The 13,746-nt window shown below is 45.2% G+C and overlaps 1 protein-coding gene across 1 annotated transcript in view; it reads right to left on the bottom strand.

Annotated features, from left to right (window-relative positions):
- The window catches only part of ESYT3 (extended synaptotagmin 3), a gene marked incomplete at both ends in the record, with an annotated part of 43,210 nt that continues 29,464 nt past the window's right edge, over window positions 1–13,746 (bottom strand). The window contains 13 exons of the mRNA XM_084231165.1: window positions 1–37; window positions 358–407; window positions 1,268–1,373; window positions 2,916–3,047; window positions 7,004–7,102; window positions 7,757–8,250; window positions 9,930–10,079; window positions 10,774–10,860; window positions 11,444–11,512; window positions 12,014–12,076; window positions 12,171–12,233; window positions 12,623–12,712; window positions 12,944–12,992. Coding sequence (XP_084087291.1) covers window positions 1–37; window positions 358–407; window positions 1,268–1,373; window positions 2,916–3,047; window positions 7,004–7,102; window positions 7,757–8,250; window positions 9,930–10,079; window positions 10,774–10,860; window positions 11,444–11,512; window positions 12,014–12,076; window positions 12,171–12,233; window positions 12,623–12,712; window positions 12,944–12,992 — 1,489 coding nt within the window. The remainder of the gene's footprint in view (window positions 38–357; window positions 408–1,267; window positions 1,374–2,915; window positions 3,048–7,003; window positions 7,103–7,756; window positions 8,251–9,929; window positions 10,080–10,773; window positions 10,861–11,443; window positions 11,513–12,013; window positions 12,077–12,170; window positions 12,234–12,622; window positions 12,713–12,943; window positions 12,993–13,746) is intronic.

Below are 13,746 nucleotides of genomic sequence, written 5' to 3'. Positions count from 1 at the left end.
TCAACTTCTGGGCTGCCCATCAGGAGTCAGTTCATACCTATAAGACAGGTGGGTTTGGAGTTCTGTTAGTATTAACTTGGCAACATTAGGACAAGCCACCTATTCTAACCTGCCTGGGCTTCTGTGGGACCAGCAAAACCCATTTCTGTAAATTGACCAGCAGGGTTAAGGTTAGAGCTTATAGAGGTTCTTAGGTAAATGAGAGCTATATGCAGTAAAGCCTCAAGTAAAGGTGATAATCTCTCCCTCCCTCCTTGGTACCCAAAGGAACTGAAATGTACTAGGGAAGGACTTTGGAGAGAAAACATGCACAACTGTCAGAGTAGCAGATTAAACATGATGAAAGGGGTCACTTACCATTGTGAGAAGCCCTTAATCAGATCTTCTTTTGATAAGTCAATTAGTACCTAAGCAATCAAAACATAAAATAGGTGTCCCTGCATTTCACAGTTTTGAGCAAAAAAAGCACAGTGACCTCAATGCACTGAGAAAAGGTGAATTGCTGTTTGGAGTCATTCCTTAGGAATTTATGAATGTCATAGAACAAATTGCCTTTACTCATTAAATTATAAACAAGATGCCATAGGTGGCTCAACTGTAAAAACAGGTAGAAGTAGATTTTAAAAAGATGAGTATAAGAAGGTGTTTATTAAAGCATGGCATCTTCTTGAGCAAATTTTCTCTACTATTTTATTTATTTGTTTGTTTGTTAGTTTGTTTATACATGCACTGGGTACAGTCAGAAGCGCGGGAGGGTGAGAGAATTCGCCAGAGCGGGGAGCAGAGCAGGCAGAAGGACCGAAGTACACTGCTGAGGGGAGCAGCAGGCGGCAGGAGAGGTCTGCGCTCCATGTGGGACCCTCCTCCGGTGGCCGGGGAGCAGCCGGGGATCGAACCGGCACCGCAGAGGCCGCGGGTAGCTTCGCAACCCAGTGCTCAACCGCTGCGCCACCGGGGAGGCCCTTTCTCTACTATTTTAAATAAAATCCCATCACAAAAATGTTGACATGAGATTTAAGCAATGCTACATTATTAAACAATATTTAATCCTATAGTTCAAATGAGCATGTAATGATAAATTTGATAAACTATGGTTTCAATATAAAAACAAACACACATGCACAGAACCAACCAATAAAGCTGCACCCTCCTTTAATGCAGTTCTGATGCCAACCAGGTGATCCCATCAGAATCTAAGTGTACCACCAGTCAACTTCAACTGGACTAGCAGGAAGGATAAAGTTTCAAGAGTTCCTTGTGTACTTACTTTTCCTAGCTCCTTCCTTCTGTGTGAGCCAAGGGGCCTACTGTTTTTCACTGCAACATCTAGAGACCTCTTCATTACTTCTTCCATAGGAACAAAAAATTCAAATCTTTAAGAAGCAAAAAGTCAGGCTATTAGATGGTTTAATCACTTTTGTAAAGAATCTAAAGTGTTTCATCTGTATCTTTCAAAACAAGATATATTCTTATAGTCTATAACAGTATTGGCTTATAGCAGATATTCTGTGCATCAATATTAGATAATCACTATCCTGTGATATTCATAAACCCTGGAAGTGCTTTGGGGTTTGCGTCTTATTTTCTCTAGCTCTACCTTAGCTGTCACTCTTTCAGCTGCCCCTTCATATTATGCCTGCTTATAGGACCACTTTAAGTTTTTTCTAATTAAGGGCTAGGATGCTGTGTGGGTTCTAGAGAGTTGCATGGAAAATAGTCTTCCCTCATGCACCTGTGAAGTAAGGCAGAGCAAGCTTAGTGCACATCTTCATCATGTACTCACAGAGGCCTATGGACTCCTAGGTTTATTTTTAGAGTAGAGGTTGCTTTCCAGGAATATTTTGCTATTTATAATCTTCCTGTGTTCCCCCATAGCAATTCTGACACCCTTTTATATACTTAGGCCAGTGTTCCCTTACTGTGACACTGGAATACAGGATGGTACCTGGCATCTAATGTTCAGTAAATATTAAATGAACTCAAAACTTAGTACACCCCTTTAAAATTAGTAGTTATGGGGCCTCCCCTGGTGGCGTAGTGGTTGAGCACTGGGCTGCGAGGCTGCCCGCAGCCTCTGCAGCACTGGTTTGATCGCCGGCGATGATCCCACATGGCGCGCAGACCTCTCCTGCCACACCTGCTGCTCCCCTCAGCAGTGCATTTCATCAGTCCGCCTGCTCTGCTCCCTGCTCTGGTGAATTCTCTCACCCTCCCGCGCTTCTATACCCAGTGCTTGTATAAATAAATCTTAAAATAAAATAAAATTAGTAGTTTTGGACCAGTTTAGCAGGAAGCCAGAATTATTAGGTATAAAATCTTCCTAGGTTCGATGTCTTCTCAGGAAGCAAAGATGAGATTTTGTGGCTTGAGGTCAACTTGAATAGGATAAAAATATTTACAATAAGATTTGCCACCACTGACCCATCAAAATCAGCAAATGAGATTTTAGTCTTGTTCCCAAAGACAGTGGTGGATAAGCTACTGGGGGCAGTGTGTCTGTCACACCTGCCGCTATGATGCAGAAGGAAAGACGAGCCTTTAGGCCCTTAGTTAGATTCAAGATATGTTCACATTTAACTACTGCTTTGAAACATTTAAAGAAAACATTTGGCCAGATTCAAATCATCTTAATACCAAAGATACTTCATTTAAAGGGAAAATATGGAATATTTCATAATCAGGAACAGTTTAGCCATTATGGCAAAAAAAAAAAAAAAGAGGATAGCTATTTTGCTAAATTGCCCTAGTAATTCTCTTTTCCCAATAAAGCATAGAAACCTCATGAATGCAGAGACCACGTTGTCCTGTCCAAACCTAGCTCTGCCCAGCATCTTGCAGGCTGTCAGGCACACAACAGATCTTGGCAAATACATGAATAGATGAGGCACTCTGGGAAGGCCAGCTTGCTTACTTACGTTTCATCAAACAGGGGTTCCAGAGTCTTCCGCTTTACTGAGGTCTTCTTTCGACTTGCCCACCTCCTTTCTGGCAACAAGTAGACACGAACATAGGGATCAGCTCCACTGCTGGTACAGGGTGTGAGGTTTCTGATAATTTCAAAGCCATTAAAGAAAAGAGTGATGTCAGCATCATAGTATTAGATGTCTTTGTTTTTCTCCTTTGATCTACAACTAAGCCATCTACAAATCATAGGTTCTTCTACATGTCAGTATAAGAGATCCACACATCTGCATATCTTAAGTTGGGTGGATTGGGAATCAAAGATGGTGGACCCCACAAATCGGACTTGTACCCCCTAAGACAGGAAGACAGCATTGGCACCCATACCCTCAGCCCCACTGACTGCAACTGCAGTAGTAGCAGGGCTTGTTTCATGGACCCAGAATAACAGTGAGTGGTTGGTAGTAAAGGTAGCATGTCCATGGATTATATACCACCACCTATGTCAGCAGAACTCAGGAGACTGACCGCCACCACCTTCCCCCCGCCCTCCCGCCCTTGCCAGAGCAGTGAAACTTCATGACTCTCATGACCTCAAACTCCACAGTTGCACCACCATCCTTGGGACCCTGGCAGTGATGCCTGCAATTGCAGTGATACCAGCAGCAGCCAGGCACCATTAACCCTGGTGGCACAAGCAGCAATGACAACAGGTGCTAGCGCACACCTCTGGCAGAGACTGGAGAGTGGAAAGACACCAGATAGCAAATATAGCCAAAGGCAATTCAGGTAAGAAACCAAAAAAGTAATGCTATATTGCCATTTAGCAATCTGCTGAAATGTTAGAATCAAAGTAAAGAAAGCTTTACATAAATAAGAATGGTGTTACTCTGTTGGCTATTTGAAGTAGCTATTTGAAAAGCACCATAAAATTTACAGTAACATAGTATTCACAAAAAGAAAATGACAATTCTCCAGAATCCAAACTTACAGTCATTGAAGATTGTGATCAAACTTACAGGGAATTCGAAATAGCTGTCGTGATGAAACTCATCAGCTACACGAAAACTTAGAAAAGCAGTTCAGTGAGTTCAAGAATAAAATTAATGAATAGAAGGAGTACTAAAGATTTTTCTTTACCAAGGAGATTGAAATTGAAAATAAAAACAGAACTTCTGGGACTGAAAACTCAATAAATGAGATGAGTAGTGTAAACCGTATAGAAGAGAGAATCAGAATTAGAGGATAGAAATCAAGAGATGATTCCAGTAGAAGAGAAGGGAGAAAGAAATGAAGAAAGCCCACAAGAATGATGTAACTGTTAGGGAAGACAGAATAAGGAGAAGAGAAGGGAGCAGAGGACTTGTTTAAAGAAATAAATAGCTTAAAACTAGCAGAACTGTGGAAGGAAATGGATATAGAAGTTCACAAAGTTAATAGGGCACCTAATTAACTCAATGAGACCTTCATCAAGATGCATTATAGTAAACTGTCAAAAGTCAGTAATAAAGAATTTTAAATGCAGTCAAGGGAAAGTTTCCTACAAAGTTGTCCCCATTAGGTGATCACTAGGTTTCTCAGCAGAAGCTCTATAGGTCAGGAGACAGTGAAGTAACATTCAAAATATTGAAAGATAAAAATAGCTTGCCGTCAGTATTCATCCAGCAAAGTTATTCTTCATATATGAAGGATAAATAAAGATTTTCCCAGACAACAGCTGAAGGTCACCACTAAAGTAAACCACCACCACTAAACCTGCCTTGAAAGGAATCCTGAAAGGAGCTCTTATACCCGAGTAAACAAAAATACAAAGAACTTTGAATAAGGTGAGAAGCAGCATCAGAAAACTGCAACTCTTTCAAAATAAATATAGTTTAAAGGGAATTAAAACTAAATAAATACTTCAATTTGGTGATGAAGTCACATTATAAAACAGAATAATTTTTGAGTGAAAAAACAAAAGGGCAGGCTGAAACCTGTATAGCTAAATGAATATAAGTATCAGCAGGAAAAAAAGGGACTCTTATTTATACAAACCTCATGGTAACCACAAAACAAAAATCAAGAGCAGAGACGTAAACAGAAAAATATCGGAAACCACCAAACTAAAATGGCAGACAGAAAACAAGGAAAAAGAATAGAGATATAGAGCAACCAGAAAATGGCTGTAGTAGGCCTCATTTGCCAGTAATCACCATAAATGCTAATGCACTCAGCTTCAATCAAAAAGCACAGTGGGAGGCTGAGATGAAAAACAGACCCAACTGTATGTTGTCTTCAGGAGACTAATCTTAAATCTATAATTATAGGCTCAGAGTGAAGGGATGGAAAATGATACTCCCAACAAATGGGAGCCAAAAGCAGACAGGTGTAACCATACTTAAAATCAAACAAAATAAATCTAGCCAAAAAAGGTAAGAAGAGACAAAGATGAGCGTTCTAAAGACAAAGGGGTCAATCCACCAAGAAGATGTAATAATTATTAATAGAAATGCACCAACAAAGAAGCACCAAATATTAACAGACCTAAAGGGAGAAATTAACAGCACATGTCGGTAGGATACATCAATAGATCATTTGGACAGAAAATAAACATTGACACTAAATGACATTAGACCAGATGGACTTACTAGATATATACAGGACATTTTGTCTCAGAACAGCAGAATACATATTCTCAAATACATAGAACCTTCTCAAGGATAGATCAAATGTTGGGACGCAAATCTCAATACATTTAAGAAGAATGTCTCAAATATCTGACAGCATGGCATGAAACTAGAAATCACAAGAAAATTGGAAAAATCACTAATATATGGAGATTAAACAACATGCTACTGAACAAATCCGGGGTCAATGAAAAATCAAAGGAGAAATTAAAAAATAACCTTCAGACAAAATAAATGCCAGAATCTATGGCATACAGCAAAAGTTGTACTAAGAGGGAAATTTATAGCGAGAAACAATCTCAAGAAACAAAAATCTCAGTCTAGCTATACTTAAGGGAACTAGGGAGAGAAAGCAAGCCCAGAGTAGAAGGAAGGAAGGAAGTATCAGAGCAGAAATAGACACTAAAAAGAACATAGATCAGTGAAACCAAAGGCTGATTCTTTGAAATGGTAAAGTCATACCTGGTAGAATGACTATTATCAAAAAGACAAGTGTTGGAGAGGATATGGAGAAATGTGACCTCATACACTGTTGGTGGGAATGTAAATTGGTACAGAAACGAAAACTGGAGATTTCCCCAAATATATGATCCAGCTATTCTATATCTGGGTATTTATCCAAGGAATATGAAAACACTCATTTGGGAAAAATGTATGTACTCTTATGTATGGAGAATTGTGGAGATTACTCAAAAAAATTAAGAATAGAAATGCCATATGAAATCTTAATTTGTGACAGTGCAGGCAAAGGCAAATACCATATGATTTCACTTTTGTGGAATATTTAAAAAATAATAGAACAAGTAAAACTCATAGAGCAAACTGGTTACCAGAGAAGGTCTGGGAGATGGGCAAAGTGGCTAAAGGGGTCAGCTTGTATGGTGATGGATGGAAATTAGACTTTTGGTGGTGGTCACAATGCAATATATACATGTCATTATAATGTTGAATACCTGTAACAATGTTAACAAAAGACAAAAAAAAGATTCCCAGTTTTGAAACATTGAAAATACTCATTTGGAGGAAACTACTAGCTATCCAGCTTTAGTTGGCCTTGAGGATAAAACTGTCCTGTAGTCTAGCAAAGTCTGCAGAATTTGAAGGACAGAATATTAGGACAACCCATGGTTCTGATATGCCTTTTCATAAAATTTGGAGTAGAACAAGTACTTTTCATGTAAGGCAAAGTAGAGATTTTCACTTGAGAAAATGCACTGGTTCCCAGCTACCAGACAGTTTTGCACAAGCTGCGTCTGAGCAAAGCTTTTGGTTTCAGAGCCCCTTAGCACCACTGAGTGCCTTGCATCATCATGAAACCTCACTCCTTTCCAGTATTTACAATATTTTGTCTACCTTGAGGCCCAGTGCACCCATTCTTGTTCTTTGTTACCTGATGCTCCCAAAAGACCTTTCCTGCTCCAACATCCCTTTACCTGCAGCCGTTGATCAGAACCCTCAGGCAGCGCCGTAGACACACATAGCGCACTGTGAGCTGAATCTCGCCCAGCCCCCGCTGCCTGAGATTTCCGTCTCTGAAAAGAAAGAGCTTGTCACTTTTCTTGCCATTACAAGTGTTTGCCTCTTCCCCTACCCACAAGACAAAAGCATCTGCTGCATGAAGAACCTGGAGCCGTGTGTGTTGTTAATTCTCAGTAAGGTTCCTTTCAAATGAAAGTCATTTTCACCCAGCATTCACATATAATTATTCTTCGCAACAGGAAGAACATGAACCCAGAGGACTCTGCCTACATACCGTAACTTCTTGTGGGACCTTGGACAAATTACTCAACCTTTATAATAATATCTAGTAGGGTTATTATTAAGTAATGCATCAGGCAAGGTACTAAGCCCATAGTAAACACTCCATAACTGGTTGCCATCAACTGCATTAATTCCATATTCTAAGCTTTCAACATCATCCCAGTATAGCTCTTTAGAATTTAGGAAATGTTTTCTGTTGTAAGGAATCTTAAAAGTCCAGCATCCATTTTGTGGCCAATATGTACTTAAAGAGTCATACCAGATTGTCTGGCATTCTGTCGTGCTGTATTCTTTTTACCACATCATGAAGCCGTGATGTGAAACCCGAACTTGCACAGAAAAATAATTTCATATCTACTTTTCTATCCAAGAAGGTACTTTTCATGCAGGTGATTTCATAAAAGATTAAGCAGAGAGGTGCATACTCAATGTTGAGGCTGATATCTGTCAGGTCAAAGCAGGAGGCCAGGGAGTTGAGCGAGGACATGCTGGGAGCCAGCCTCTTGGGCGGCCAGGCGAATGGGGAGGCAGGGCATGTCATGGGTCTGGGTGACTTGATGGGCCCTGGAGAGTGGGGGCCTGGGACAGTCAGGAAGATGGTGGCCGAACTCTTCTTCTCCCCCATGGGCTCACAGAACCCTTTGGCACTGTTCTTGCCGTTGGGCTCTGGGCTTGTCTCTTGGGGCTTGGGCTTGGTGGCAGCAGTGGTGGCACTGGTGGTGGTTGTGGTGTCCTTAGAAGCTTCCTTGGAATCAGAAGTAGGGCCCGGGGGACATGGCAAATCTGCAGTGCCCTCTCCCTGGGGTGGGGCTTTGGGATCCTGGTTGGTGGCCACCTTCTTAACAAACAGAGGACCTTTCTTTAGGGCTTCAGGTCCTGTGTATGGGGTCCCCAGCTCTCGTTCTTCCACACGCAGGAACTGTAAGCAGATGACAGGGTTGTTTATGGGCCGAGGCCTACTGCCTTCACTTTCTCCTCTGTTTTTATCTTAACCCCTGGGAAATGAGTCTTTCTCTTTTCTTGAAGGAACAGTTTTATCAAAATTCAGTTCCCTCCTGCCGCCCAATCCAGTGGACTCACTGTCTCCACCCTTAGTAAACTCTATCCCTAGTCCCTCTGACCAATGCTCTGTTTTTTCCTCCATCTCACAACTAGGTATTCATGAAAATTCAGTCCTGGTCCCCTCCTCTGTATTCACACTGGCTGCTGGAGCCCTAACCCACTCACAGTATGCACCTTCCCTCTATGCAGAGGATTCCCATAGCTGCACCTCCACTCTTGCCCTCACCTTAACCTTCACAAATCACCAGCTTCCCTTAAAATGTGTTTCCTATTCAGACACACCCCTGTGCTCCCAGTACCCAATTTTCAAGCCTCTGTCATTTTGTTATTCCTTCCCCTTTCAGTCATCAGTTACCAAGATCCTTTCTATGGACTTCCATTTCTAGCAAGATGGTGATTAAAAACATTCTGAAAAACCTTGCTAGGAATTCCCAGTGAACTGAAGCAACACCCTTTTAAAAGCACAGCGAAATTTTTAAGACAATAAGGAAGTCCTTATTGTCTCAAAAGAGAAAACTGGAAAAAAAAAAAAAAGAGAAAACTGAAAAAGGGCACCCTTTCCTAGAGCCATTTATCAACCTTGGAATCCAAGGAATTAGAAGAGGCCTTGGGTCAAAGTGAGGCTGGAGCTGGAGTGTGATCCATGAAGGTGGGAGCTCTTCAGTATAAAAGTAGTGAAGGAGAAACAGTCCATCCACTAGCAAAGGCTGATGAAAAATGTGTCTGTCTCAGCCTGTATTCTTTGTGGAGGAAGATAAAGTCTTTCCTGAGACTACTGTACTTTAGAGGCCTGTTTCATATAAATTTTGGGTTCATATTTATACTACCTTTGAAACCCAAAGTTAAGAAATGAGCATATAAATGATCCCAGGTTTGTGATATCCCTTGGGATGCCTGCCTGTAGCAAAAGCAAAATCTCCTTGGAAACAAATCCAGGTTATAAAGGAACACTGAATATATGTTTGCAACCCTTCTTCCAAATACAGAAATGAATCATGATGATAAAGCATCAACCTACACAACAAATACTGAAATTTAACTCCCAGGATCTTTAGATAATAAACAGACATGTAATATCAGTATTTTGATTAAAAAGGAGTAAAAACATGAGAATATATTAGAAAAAGACAGGTAAATTTGGAAAAGATAAAATTGGAAATGAAAAATAATCTTTGAAGTAAAAACCATGAAAGTCAGCTGCAGATTAGGCATAGCCAAAGAGAGACTAGTGATCTGGAAGATCTGAAAAAAATCAGAATGAAGCACCAAGAGATAACAAGTTGGAAAATACAAAGGTGAGGTCAGGTTGAGACATGGAGGCGATGAGAAGGTGCAGCAAAGGAGTTTTAAAAGGAAGGATCAAAAGAATGGGAGAGGCAATATTTGAAAGAATGCTAGGCAATATTCTAAAATTGATTAAAAATACGGATCCATCTCCTAAATACTTTCAGACATAGAGCGGGCACTTAGCGCTGAGCAGTTCACCTTGCGCCTTAGCCGTAACTCCACCCCCACCTAGCCTGGGGTGAGATTTACCCGAAGCACCAGCCTCATGGAGATGAGGCTGTCCAGGCCCGAATGGTCCAGCTGAAAGCGCTGCTCGAGGGTGAGTTCTGCACAGGGGAGAATCTGGCAGAGGGGGAAGTCCAGCACTCCCAGCGCATACTCTTGGTCATCATCAAGCACCTGGGCAGGGGGCCAGTCACAAAACAAGAGGGTAATCAGTCCCACCCTCACCACCACCAATGTCAAGTCTGCACCCTAGTCAAGTCTGAGTTCACTTTAGTAAATGAAGTGGTTCTGTGGCATTTTGAAAACTGGGATCAGGACCAGATCAGACCTGGGTCTTATCTTCTGTCAGGAAGAGAATGAGGTGGGGCAGAGGCAATTGTGATCTATGGAGACAAGTCTGTCAAACACCCAGAGCCGAGGGGACTCTAGGGACAGATGAGCTGTGCTGCTCCGTGACGAGACATCCAGACAGCTGAGGGCCCCATAAGGTCCCAGATCTCATTGTTGGTCATGAGTCTTGGACAAGTCACTGTGTCTTGTGCACTGTAAAGACCCCTCTCTGCCACAGAGCCTCCGTAAAGACTTAGAGAACAAGTTTTTGAAGAAGTGCGCCATCATTAATGTCCTGGGTAGATTGTTGCACAGGCCACACTGGGTGCTGTGTGACAACCAGAAACACAGGAGAGCCACTGGACTTGCCGGCTCTTCCCCTCTCTTACCCAGCCCTGCTGGGCAGTGGCCTCGGTGTCTTTTCCCACACTCGAGGGGCTGACTGCACTGCCAGGAGACGCTAGTCAGCGTGCACTTCCAGGTCCCCACCCCTCCTGGCTCCGACAGCTCTGGTCCAAGACCCCAATTTCAAGCAAACCTCCAGGTGCAGCTGCTCGGCTGCTACGTCGTGAACAAAGAAGGAGAACACCTGGCTCCACACAGGGTCCTTGCTATGGGGACACGTCTGGGGACAGAAGAGGGAAAGATTATTGAAAGGGCACGCTTGGCAGAGCAGGATACCAGTAACCCCTGCTCCCTCTCTCGTTGCTGGAACCGCTGGGAGCCGCCTCTGTGTCGGCCCCGGGATCAGACCCGCCACAGCCTGTGGGAGGCAGGAGGGCAGGGTGCCAGACTCCCAGGCAAGGAGAGCTTTGCCAGGAGGTAATTTTGCCAGAGGCTGCATCTTACTAACACCTGAGCTTACTTCTGGGGAGGGGCCGCTGGGATTTCTGCTTCTGGACTAAAACTTCGTGTGGCGGTGGAAAGGACACAGGCTGAGCCAGGCCTCTGCTTGAACCCTAGTTCTGCTTTCCAGCAAGTGCCTTCGGGCATGTTTCGTGGGCACAGCATGACACCAGTTACCAGTGGAAAGGAAGGAAACTGTTAATGGCGCTCTGAAAAATGTTCTGAGACTATGGTGAAGACCACATGAAGTGCCTGGAATGTGTCTTGGCATCTACTAGGCATTCGGTGTAAGCTCATTCACTCTTGCTTCCCTCCCCGACAATGGGTGGGCCCCCCTTTGGCTCCCCCCCAGGCTGCCTCACCTTGCTCGTGTATGTCTTCTTGCCGACAGACAGCTCGACATAGGAAGACGGGTCTCTGCTCGCTTTATTCTGTGAAGGTGCAAATCCGTAACAGTCAGGGTGGCAGCAGCGTCTGCTTGGGACACACCTCCCACCCCTCACCCAACTTCCCGACCCCAGGAGCATCAGTAGGAGCCGTGGCCAGCCCGCCACATCCCTTTGCAGGCCCCTGGCTGCCATAACTGCAGCGTCAGGACAGGGCTAGCTCAAGGGGAGGTTCCAAGTTCTGAACAGGGGGCTAGAGTCGGCCTAGCTGGGCAGGGCCTATTGCCTGGACCGGAGAAAGCCAAGTTCTGTCTCCTCCGGGCATTGCAATAAAAATGGACACCCATTCATTGGGACTCAGGCGTAACAAATGTGGGGCATGAGCTGCCAAGTCTGATGCCTGACACACCGCAGACTCAAGAGAGGGCAGCTCTGCCATCCCCAGGCTATGTGTGCACAGACTGTCGCCCGCAGACCCGGGTGTGGATCCTCTGCAGACAAGGAGCTGGGACCTGCTTTCAACTGTTCAGCCATATACACACTTGCCTTGGCAAACCTGGAGAGCTTTTTGGCTCGATACTCGCCATTCAGGTAGTCAAAAGGGTTTCTCTGCGGCACAAAAATAGGGTAAGTGAGTGACTCGTGGACACTTGAAGGAGATGGACACAAGGCCAGGTGTGACACCGGCCATGTCGACACTCACCGGTAGGTTGCAGGCATTCTCCAAGAAGACCACTAGGATGGCGGTGGAAAGGCCACCTTGGTCCTACAGGAAGACACAGACACTCACTAGGCCCCTGAGCAGCAGGAGACAGGCTGGTTTGGGAGACAGTCATAGATCCCTCACGAGCTGACTTTTCATTGGGGCTGAGAACTGTAACGTGACAGTTTCAAGTCCCAGACACGGGGTGGAGTCCCTGCCGGGCAGAACTCGGAAGGCTCACCTCTTCCCTGAAGATGACTGAGCTGCAGAGATGAGGCGCTGTTGTGCGGAGACTGAGCACATGTTCTCCAGGTGGTGGGGTTGACCAGAGGCTGAGCAAGATTTGGGGACTTCCTCTTCCTCCCTCCCTTCACACACACACCACCTGCACGTGGACCAGCAGCACCACAAACCCCCCTTTCTGCTAGGGAGCCCCAGCACCCTGCATTTACCTCAGTCAGAGCATCTGGGTCTGCAATCAGCGAAAGCCACTCCAGCCGCAGGTGCAGCCGCCCGCTGGTCGTGTCGTTCAGGACAAACCACTGTGGGGTGGGGGCGGGGAGCTCAGGGAAGGGGCTAGACACCTGCTCCTGGAGCAGCTGTTCAGGGACCCGGTGAGGCCCTAATCGTGGTTTCAGGGAAAAGGTGAACCAGCCCAGACCATGGGCTCTGGGCTTGAGGAAGTGGAGAAATGACGGTTATAGGACAGAAACGCTACACTTGGTTAGGGAACAGTGCCGCCCGTGGGGAGGGGCGCCAGGCACCCACCCTACCTCGTCCACCACTCTGCTCGTCATGACATCGCCAAGGCAGATCTGCAGGCTGGAAAGGGGGGAGAGGGGGTGTTGCGTCAGCTCAGCTCAGAGGCAGCAAAGCAGCAGAGGGCACGGAGGCCCCGCCAGGGAATCTTCAACTGTCTCAGTGGGGCCTCGACATAGATTCTTACTCATCTCAAGGAGCCAACGGGAGACACAGTGAGCGAAGGAAGGACCGTCCGCCCATCAGGGCTGCGCCCGCGCCCCTGGGTACGCTGCCCAAGCAGGCGGGGGGCTCTGACGTGCTGGTCACTTGGCTCTGCCTCCCGCGGTCATTCTCACAACCCAAATGCCCCTCCATTCCCAAGACTGCCCCACATACCCTCTTCTACCAAGGAGTAAGCCCAGCGGGCATGTGTGCGAGTGGCTAACACCCACATCCCCGCTGCCTCCGCCTCTCCTGAGCCAAGACTAAGTGGACGCTCCAGGGCTCCAAACACTGTTACATGAGACGGGGAACCACAAGCCACACTGCGATCTGCAGCATCACAAAACTAGCTTGCTTCATGAAAAGGAAAAATAAGAACTGATGAGCAATATCTGGTGGTAAACTGTCCTTAGGCTGTCAGACCGTGTGTTGCTTCTACTTTTGACATGTTCCCGGAGACCAGTTAAGTAGGGAGTGTGAAGGTCTGGGCCTCCTAATCCTGGCCCTCTGACATGAGTTGTGTGAACAGGCTGCGGGCAGCTTCCAGGCCTTTCTCTGTGCCCACACAAGCACAATCAAACAAACATGCAGCATCTGTCTCCAGGTCCTCCCT

This window comes from Talpa europaea (genome assembly GCF_964194135.1).
Source record: "Talpa europaea genome assembly, chromosome: 4".
Lineage (NCBI taxonomy): Eukaryota > Metazoa > Chordata > Mammalia > Eulipotyphla > Talpidae > Talpa > Talpa europaea.
Note: the sequence above shows the minus strand (reverse complement) of the source record. Positions and strands in the feature narration are given on the sequence as shown.